The sequence below is a fragment of the Vigna unguiculata genome, chromosome 7 (assembly GCF_004118075.2).
Source record: "Vigna unguiculata cultivar IT97K-499-35 chromosome 7, ASM411807v1, whole genome shotgun sequence".
Lineage (NCBI taxonomy): Eukaryota > Viridiplantae > Streptophyta > Magnoliopsida > Fabales > Fabaceae > Vigna > Vigna unguiculata.
In genome coordinates, this window is record NC_040285.1 from 8,704,414 (window position 1) to 8,714,792 (window position 10,379).

At 25.9% G+C, this 10,379-nt stretch overlaps 1 protein-coding gene across 2 annotated transcripts; it reads left to right on the forward strand.

Moving 5' to 3' along the window:
* The first annotated feature begins 2,658 nt into the window (after positions 1–2,658).
* On the forward strand, positions 2,659–4,928 carry LOC114190382. Of its 2 annotated transcripts, none has more exons than XM_028079236.1 (4): positions 2,659–2,996; positions 3,353–3,464; positions 3,999–4,067; positions 4,550–4,928. In XM_028079236.1, the coding sequence occupies exons 1-4, from the start codon at positions 2,869–2,871 to the stop codon at positions 4,574–4,576; spliced, it is 336 nt and encodes a 111-aa protein (XP_027935037.1). In that variant the 5' UTR covers positions 2,659–2,868; the 3' UTR covers positions 4,577–4,928. The 2 variants fall into 2 exon arrangements, with proteins under 2 accessions (XP_027935037.1, XP_027935035.1); XM_028079234.1 differs by having other exon boundaries at positions 2,660–2,996; positions 4,540–4,928.
* The last annotated feature ends 5,451 nt before the right edge of the window (positions 4,929–10,379 follow it).

The following is a 10,379-nucleotide window of genomic DNA, read 5'->3' on the forward strand; positions in this document are numbered from 1 at the left end:
TCAATGATTTTGATAAATACATTGAATTTATGATTTTGATACTTATATCTCTATTTTCATATGCATGATGATAATTATTATTAATTTATATTATTTGAAAAGTAAATTACTCTCACTAACTTAAGGTCTTAAATCCGTCATTGTTCCATATTGCTTTGGAAAACTAGGGCCAGACCATTAGAGTTGACAAAAATGATCTGAACTACATTGTACTGAACTGAAAAATAGTTTATGTGAACCGAACTGAACTGAAAAATAGTTCAGATGATTGAACTATTTTTTGTTTTAACAAACTGAATTACATTGAACTGAACTTTACTGTAATATGAACTGAATTGCTATAAACTAAATTGTTTTTCGAACTACATTATTTTAACCTGAACTGCAATACTTTTAAACCAAACTGTATTATTTTTAAACCGAATTGTAATAATTTTATTGTATATGATTGTAATATACAATAATTATATAAATTTTATAATCTTTTAATGTATGCTAAATAGATGTCAACCTTATCTATTCTTAGTACTTCTTTTAGTTAATCTATTATATCTACACCAACCTTATTTACTTTTAATATTTATTTTAGAGTATGCTAAGCCGAGTGTAACACACATATTTATTTAATAATAATTTTGTATTTTTATAATTTTTTTAAATAACTTAACATAGTCTAAACAGATGCCAATCCGACATGATAAAAAAAATTATTTATCAAAAAGAATTACAAATAATTTTACATGTTTTATGTTTTTTTTTTAATTTTTTTTATGTTATGTTACAGCCAAGACGATACTAATATTAAAAATTAAATATATGTTTTCTTATACCGAGTTAAATCATAAATTAAAAACTTAAATATATAAGAGATTAAATATTTTTTTCATATTTTAATAAAATTTTATGTGATTGATGATTGTTGAGTTTTAAAGTGTCACCCTAAGTGAGATACATAAGCTTTAAGTGATCTCTAAAATGAACTTATTTGTAATATTAAAGAGATTTTAATAATAATAATAATAATAATAATATGATATAAAATTTAAAATTATAAATGGTAAAAAAACCCTATGATGTTAAAAGTTTAAAATGTAAATAAAAACTACTAAAATATATGGATCTTATTATAAGATAATCAAGCAAAAATTGCAAGAATGTAATAAAAATAATGCAATACTATTAGACTCGCGTAAAATAAAATAAGACTACTAGTATGAGTTTTTACTTTGGAGACACTATTATTACAAATTTTTTATATTTATTTGTATTTTCATTATAAAAATATTGACTATTTTTTTTTAAATTATTTTCATATAATTCAAAAAGTTACATTCTAATGAAAACTTTTCATCTTTTCTCTGTATCTATCTCTATGACTACCGTAGCCGGATAACCATCCCATAAATTGATTTAAATAAATTACTCATTACTTTGCATTGTTTTTTAAACTTTTTGGAATTTTAACTCATCTCACTTGAACTTAGTTCATATTTCCAATAAAATTTTATATAACTAAAAAGATGTGTGAATTAAATAAAAAATATAATTAAAAATTTAATCTATAATTAATCATTAATTTAATGAATTTTGTATTTAAAGTATGTTTTATCATCCCATAAATTGATTCAAATAAATAACTCATTAGTTTGATAGTGTATTTGATTTCACGTTATATCATTGTTTTTTCAGTATAAAATCATGTTATGTTTGGTTTTAAAATTGATTTTGAACTAAACAATTCACATCCAAATAAAAGCTAATATTATTAGCTTCTTCGTCTACATAATCGATTCTTCCAAAATCAATATTTCAACGCTTTCTCAAACACGCTCCGAGTTGTTTTTTAAACTTTTTGGAATTCTAATTCATCTCACTTGAACTTAGTTCATATTTTCAATAGAATTTTATATAACTAAAAAAATGTGTGAATTAAATAAAAAATGATAATCAAATTTAATCTTTAATTTAATGAATTTTGTATTTAAGGTATGTATAACTTTTATGGGTTAATTTTGTTTTTACTGAGAGGTGGTAGTTGCTAAAGAAAGAATTTCAAAAAATCTCATAATATCGGTAACTTATTACAGTGACCGGTCAGACGACAAATATGATATAAACTAGAAGAAGAAATCAAAATTATAAAAATTCTTTATATCAAGTTTTCCACCTTGTTATATTTTCACTGAAGAAACCTCACAATACTCATCGGAATAAGCTAAATTGTGAATTTTTATTTGAATTTATTTTTCATAATTCAATGAGTAAATTTATTTTCCCATCAATGTAATGAGAGAGAAAGAGGGTACGAGTCTGTAATTTTTTAAGATAGCTGGTGGCTCAACGAAATTTATACAGAAATGCAACTAAAATGGCAACAGTTAAAGGCTTTAACTAATGAACAGTACAATATTTAACCGTTAGTGTGAATACTTAACTGTTCCAAGTACAGTTTTTCCAAAACTTAACTAATGTAAATTACAGTTCAATTCTACTCTTAATAGTTGAGTTATTTTTAATTTTATATAGTTTAGTTAACTACAATATAATCTAGTTTAGAAGATATAGGGGCAAAAATGTCATTTCACTGGCCTATGGAGGAAGAAGCAGCTACATATTTATTGCTCAGAGAAGCCCAGTGGGACACTCATAGGAGCAAATTATTAGCCCAAGCCCAAATAAAAAAAAAAGTCAACTAAATTCCAAAATGCGAAAAAGAGTAAAAGAAGTTAGATCGATTTGAAGGCGAAGCAAGGTCCAATGAAGGTGATGATAGTCAGTGGCAACGTTGGTTGTTTGAAAACCCCAACAACTTTGTTGGTAGAAGAATGAGTGAGTGAAGAGGATCAGAACAGAACACAGCACAGAAGAATGATGGGAGCGAAGAGAAGTTCGATCTTAGCCACACTCGCTTTTCTAATGTTAATGGGCGTTGCAGTCTATTTTAGACTCTGGGCCATTCACTACAACCTTTCCGCTGATGACACTCAAATCATAAGGTTACCATTTCTTCAAATTCTTTCCATTCCCATTTTTTTTTTCTGCAATGTTCCTTTTGAAAATGAAATATACCCTTTTTATGTTCCAATTTTGGCCTTATAAGGCTTGCTGTGTTATTATACCAATCATGTAAAGCACAAATTGTTCTTTATAAGTGGAACATGATGATACTAACCTGTTCCAATGTTTCTCCCAATTTTTATTGAACCAATTGAGGGCGGTCATTCAGAGGAAAGAGTTTGCACTAATCATAGCTTGAATTGACTTGTTCTGTGACATTTAATCACTGTTGTGAGAGGATTATAAGATTATTGTTTCTGTAATAATGATGTTTGGTTTATTCTTGTGTTTGCAGGCAGCAGTTTGATATTGCTAACAGGGAGGCAATGGATGAATCTGCTGAGTGGAGACTGAGGTATGATGAGGAGGTAGATAGGACAAAGAAGTGCTTGCAGGAGCTTCAACTGGTATTTAATCTTTAATTTGGATTTTCACTTTCTACCTTGCAAACTGAATTAGAAAAGATTTAGGGTGTGTTTGATTTCGATTTTCAAAAACTGTTTTTAGTTATGTAAGGAAAAGCAAAGGAAGTATACAAAAAGAGGATCAGGAACCATCTATCAGCTGTTTCTGTTGTTCATTTTAAAGCATGTTTTGAAAATAATTTTCAAAAAATTGAATACGTTTTGGATGAGAGATTGTTGAGTAGCATGGAATTGTTTTAAAAAATAGTTTTCAAAACCATAAAGTGAGAAGAAAATCAAACATGCCTTTAGTTCCTAGTTCTATCTTATTCTTTGGTTGGTATTGTTTCACACCTTAGCCTTCTTAATTTCAGTAGATAGTAATAGCGTTGTGATATAACTGCACCAACTGCACCAAGATAATAGAATTGGCACTCGATCAAGCGAGATTCTAGAAATCAATACTTATTTTTCCATGAAATATCAAGCATTCTCTTTGCCTTTCATGTAATGACCATGTAATTATGTTTGTGGCAGTTTCAGGAGTCCTCTCAGAAGGGGAAGAATGCTTCTGATATTAACCATAACTTTGCAGTACTGCAAAAGGTTCGTCTTCATAAAACTATCAATCAACCTTAGATCTACGTCCTCATGATAATCATTCTATTGGGTCATCCATCCTAAGGAACCAAGAAAAATCTTTGAAGGATAATCACTCTGAACTTCTAATTATGCCAGAGATGCAATGTGGTGCCAACTTATATCTACTAATCACTCCAAATTTCAAAATTCAATTTTTATTTCCAATGATGCTGAATTTATTTATATCAAATGCTATAATTTAATTTATCAACAAAGACGATGGCTTATGAGTTCAGATTTTCTATCGAAATATTTGATGTCGTCTTCTATTATATTTTCAAAATACACTGATATTAATATTTTAAAACATCCAAATCAATTTCCATCAATATATTTTGAAAGCCGAGAAATAACACATAAAAACTACAGAATCCAAATTCATTTCCTACCTTTTCTTGTTTAAGTCAAGTGTTGTAATGACCTTCTAACCTACCAGGAGAATGCAGTATTACTTGAAAGGTTGGAAACATTGAAAAGAGAGCTTGAAGAGGAGAGGTTGAAGTGCAGTTCACGGTACATGAAATAATCATGAAAGCATTGACTAGATATTTTGTCATTTTGTCCTTAGTGTTCAACCATGGAAGAATATTGACAGATGGATTTATGATCTCAACCTTACACATACGGATCATTCACGGAATATGGAAATACGTGAGTCACACTACTCATTTCTTCTTAATCTTTTTAAGGTTACATTATCATGTGCACCTTTATGGGCCAATGTATAGTTTCATCTTTAATTTCTTTTAATTTCTTTGAAGAACAAATGTTCCGTGTATGTTTGTGGACCACTATTTAATTAATCCGTCTGTCACTCTTTATTTATAATAGGGATAAAAAACTTCAGGATTTCTAGCATTTCCATGTTTATGTAGTCTATTTCTGTGCATGTTTTTCGGAAGAGAGAGAAGAAATAGAAGAGCAATATTATCTCAGCCAAATAATAACAAGTGTTTTACTCATCTACACTATTATTCACTCCAAGATGATGAATACATGATATCTGATATTTAGTGTCTATAATGATGAATGTTAGTATCATGTTGCTGAGGAGTCAGAATCGGTAGACTTAGTGCTCAGTTCATGCAAAAATCTTGTCACTGTCTGAACTATTGCTTCATTTCTATTTGACTGGTTCTGGTTTGAGGACGCTCTTCGGCCAGAAGCACCCCCTCTTCCACCCTATAAAAGCATAGTATAATCAATCAAAACTAAAGCTGAAAGTACCTCTTTACACTTCCGTACTGACAAACAACATTTAATCAATGAAAACACTACGACTGAATGCACCTCTTTACAAACAAGATTCAAAAACCGATCTAAAAGATGAAACTTTTATGTTTTATAGAAACACACACAAAATTTGGATAAAATAAGAAAATATTAGAGATGATACCTTGCGCCACTTTGTCTTTGGAACCGTGTTCATTATCCCCACCAGTTCATCAAACTGAAATCAATTATGATCAATTATGTTTTATCCGTAAGATAAGATAAAAAGAAAAAAAAAGAAAATGTCTATCCCTGGGATGAAGTGTGCATCAAACTTTAAGATGACATACCTGTTTGACTATGATTTCATACTTCCTTGCACATTCATATAATCTTATTTCATCTCTAACCTCATCAGATATTATTTCTGCGTGCTCCTGGTGGGTCATGTTGTTCTAGAGCATATTGTGCTATGCGAAATTGTGTAAGAGCAAAGAAAGAGAATGAGATTGGTATGCAAAGAAATTGTGATATGTCAAATTGTGTAAGAGCAAGATTAATATGCTATGATTTATTTATATCACAATAAAAAGAAAGAGGATGAGTTAATTGGGTGAAGGGTAATTGAAGGTTGGAACTTGTAGTTTTTTTTTTTATTATAAAAAATTGTCTAAGAAGACAACTGTTATCTTTATGACCGACCACCTTCCTTGATTTTGTGACAAGGTGGTGTCAACAATATCTTCTCATGCACTCGAATCGTAACTCTAGTCTGGTCGGTGTACACGTCCTCATTCACTCAAATCGTCACTTTTGTCTTTGTCTGATGTACACTGTCATAACAAACAAACCATGATATTAGTTACAAGAACGAGTTTAATTTTTTATTTTTATTTTTATAGTGTTCTTTGTGTCTTCACAAAATATATTTTAGTATATTTTAAAAGTATATCAGAAAAACAATACCAAAAGTTAGCATCTGAGTAAGTTTGATGTTTAACAAAAAGAAAATCATATGTTTACTGTTGTGTTTTGTTAAAAGAAACTGAGAGGGGCATGTAGAGTCAAATTTAGATAAGCAAAAAAAAAAATTAAATTGTTTTTCAAAAAAAGTTAAAGATAGGCTATAATTTTCCTAAAAACGCACCTCTAATAACTTAAAATCAACTTATATATTATAAATCCTACTAAATGATAATTAATTTACTTTTTAATTTTTGTCTCTTACAAGTATTTATGAATACAATTATTCAAAATTTAAATCAAATTACCTATAATTTTTACTTGAATTCAATATTTATATACTGTTTGGTCTTTTCATATATAAAAGTTATATTTGTAATCTCTTTAAATATTAAGATTCTTTGGTCTTTTTGTTAACTAGGAAGGCTATATCTTATTCCTTTCATTTGAATAAACAAACAAAGCACGCAAGTATCACATGGTGGTAAAAGAATACAATTAATAACATTTTGAAATAAAAATCAAATGAGAAAAAAAATGTGATGTTTTAAGAAAACAAATATATACATTATAATCACCATATATTTTTAAAAATTATATCTTATAAATTATTAGGACTGATTACACTTTATTTAACATCATCACAAGTGGAGTAAAATTTAGAATTATTTACCTTCTAAATCAAAAAGGTCAAAATTTGACTAATTTTATGTGTTTAGTAATTTATTATTGCTGAAAAGAATTGTTTACGGAAAGAAAAGAAACTATAAGTTAAATTGATAAATATTTTATCAAGAAATTAATTTTAAAATATGCAAATATTATACTATAAATATTTTAAAAAAATGAATGGAGCATTAAGTATCTTAAATATTAAATACATTAAATGCTTGGAAAACGTAAATTACTACGACCAAAATGATGTTTTTGTCATCTACTTCAACCTTATCTCCTCATAAATGAAATTATCTATAAATCAGTTACCAAATCTCAAAATTTATATATAAAAAAAAAAAACTCCTTTAAACCAAACCAAAACATATTTATATATCTTTATCCATTAAGAAGCAGCATAAATCATGTGATAAAAAACAATACTTCTAAAACAATATTTTTCGCAATCTTGGAGGATAAAAAACATCATAACTGAAAACAAAACAAAAGCTAAGAATTTTACTAACAAGTTAATTGTAAAAGCAACCTCATATTTCTACCTTATGCAAATTATATAATATTTTTTTAAAATAATTTCACAGTACAAACAAAATTATTAAAACTATATAAATATAAATAAAGGACACACCTTATACACCTCAAATATTAATTGATTGGAGCGCACACAAACTCCAAAAAAATAATCCAAATTTGTTTCTGCTACTGTATTCCAATTTTAAAACTTGTGTTTATTCAATAACATAACTTCGTGGTTTTTTAATTATTAACAAAAATTAAATGAGTGATAAACATGATTTATTGTGTAGGGTTTTTGTATTCTAGCTCCATATGAGAAACATGAGGGTGACATATTCTAATTTTGTAATCTATACCTACTTTATCTTCACAAAGTTATATTCTTGAAGAATCATTTATAACATGATATATTAGTAGTGAAAAAAGTTTTGATTTTAAATAATTATATAATATATTATAATTTAAATTTTTTGACATTGATAAATTATATTTTTATTCAATTTTAGAATTTTAATCATTATTTTTAAATTTCAACTGCTTACCATGTTATATTGATGACTTTTCAAACAAATTTGTATATAACTATAATTGCATGTTATTAAATTATATAACTATAATTGCATGTTATAATTTAATGTTAAGTTATTTAAAAGAATTATTTAGTATTTTAGATAAATATTTATTTATTAGGTCCTTTGATAGAAAATTAATTTTAAATTTAATGTTATAATGATTTTTAATTAATTTTGTTTACAAAATATTTTTGTTTAATATGGATGTTTAAAGATTGAGATAAAAAATTAAAAGCACATAATATATATATATATATATATATATATATATATATATATATATATATATATATATATATATATAAACAATAAATTAAAATCAATGTATAATGTTTATATGAGTATTTCTAATTTTTCTAAAGTTCAATAAAACTAAGAATGAAAATAGATTTAAATAGATGAAAACTAAGTCGGTTATACTTTTTCCTTATTTTTTTTCTTTCTTCTTTTGTATAATATGCATTCAAATTTTTGAAAAATCTGACTCAATTTATTATAATTTTTCACTAGCTATATAATATTTATATACTTTTATCATACTTTTCACATGTTATCTCATTAATCTACAAATCATATAATATTTGTTAGTATCTCATCAACATCTTATTTTTGGTAGTATCTCATAATATTTAGCTGATAGTTTTTAGTCCTTCAATAATGTTTTCATGCCGAAAAAAAGTTATATTTTTTAATTTTTAATCTCTTTAAATAAGTTATTCTTTTATTTGTATTTTTGTCTAAAATTAGAATGTAATCCTCAAAGAAATATATATTTTTTCCACGAAGTTTCCTTTAAACTTCTGTTTATTAGGTTTTAATATTCTAAATCATTTTTTCAAATTTTAATGTAATATTACAGTTTTATTTCTATTTTTTATTACAATATTATTGTATAAGAATTAATAATATGCATTTCAAATAATAAGATATCGTAATAAATTTTTTCTAACTGGGATAAAAGAACACTCTAAACATAAATTAATTTGAGAGGAAACGTGTAAATATCAATAAGTTTTCATCAAATACATTATGCGAAAGAAATTATGAAAAGCAGAAAAAATAAGAATAGAATCCTAATTTTTGTAAGAAGTGAAACATTTCATTTGAATTATTTTCATGTAACCATATTCACAGTAATTGGATAAACAATTTAAAACAGTAATGTTTAATATCCATTATTGCAGAAAACAAAACAAAAAGAATAGCTAAGAATTTTATCATAAAAAATTAATTTTAAAAGCAAACTATGCAAATTATATGCATCAAACTTTTCAAATAAATTTACATATCAACACTATTAAAAACTAGAAGAATATAAATAAATAAAGAACACACCTTAGTAATATTGAATATTCATTGTTTGGAAGAGTGCAACCCCATAAAAGTGCTTCTCAATAACCCAAAATGTTGATGTAACGGTACTTCAATCTTCTCAGTGGCTGAAGTTCCAAATTCCATATGAAGAACACTGTTAATAAAGACAAAACCTTTTTGTTTTCTGTATAACAAAAGTATAAAGCCAGATGATAAACAACCAAATACTAACATAAATACTTTATTTGAACTAATTTAAATACATGGATAATTATTCTCTATTTCTAACATAATTTTTGTTTTGGGTCAAAGTTTTAACTTCTAAGGTAGACCATGGGTCAAAATTTTGATTTTAATTAATTCTTATTTACTAAATTATAATTTAATTTTTGACACCCGTAACTTATATTTCTCTTCAGTTTTAAAATTTTTAATCATTAATTTTTAAATTTTCATCTGTTTACTATTCTATATTAACGACTTTCAAATATTTTTTTATATAACCATAATTGCATATTTGATTTTTTTTTAAATTATGTAATGATGCTATAAAATGTACATGAGAAACTTATATTTTCACCATGTTTGTAATCAATATTTTTCAACTTAAACTATCATAAGATTTTTAAGGTTTTACTCTTTCAATTAATGCGAAATAAGTTTTACAATTTTCTCATTGACTGTATCTTCCACTTTTTGTCATTTTTTAATTGTTAATTTATAATTTTGTTTATTTAGAAAATGGTTAGTATAATCTTAATTACATTTGAAAATAACCACATATTTTAGTTTTCTTAATGGATTATTAAAGGAAATACATTTTAAAATTCCTATGCAAATGAAATATAAAATCTATTAAAAGTATTTAAGAACATTCTTAAAATTTTAGTCAGCAAAATGAAAATACTAATATTAATTCTTTGCACATGTTACATGAACCATTATCCATATACATTACAAATTATTAATCATTGTTTAAATTTAATGTTGTTTAATGTCTTCAACGGGATCATTTTCTGTTGGT

Bases quoted from the DNA above. Each gene is read 5' to 3' on its own strand.
- LOC114190382 (XM_028079234.1), top strand. From the start codon at position 2,869: ATGATGGGAGCGAAGAGAAGTTCGATCTTAGCCACACTCGCTTTTCTA. The intron at 2,997-3,352 runs GTTACCATTTCT...TTGTGTTTGCAG, and splicing joins GATGACACTCAAATCATAAG to GCAGCAGTTTGATATTGCTA. The intron at 3,465-3,998 runs GTATTTAATCTT...TGTTTGTGGCAG, and splicing joins GCTTGCAGGAGCTTCAACTG to TTTCAGGAGTCCTCTCAGAA.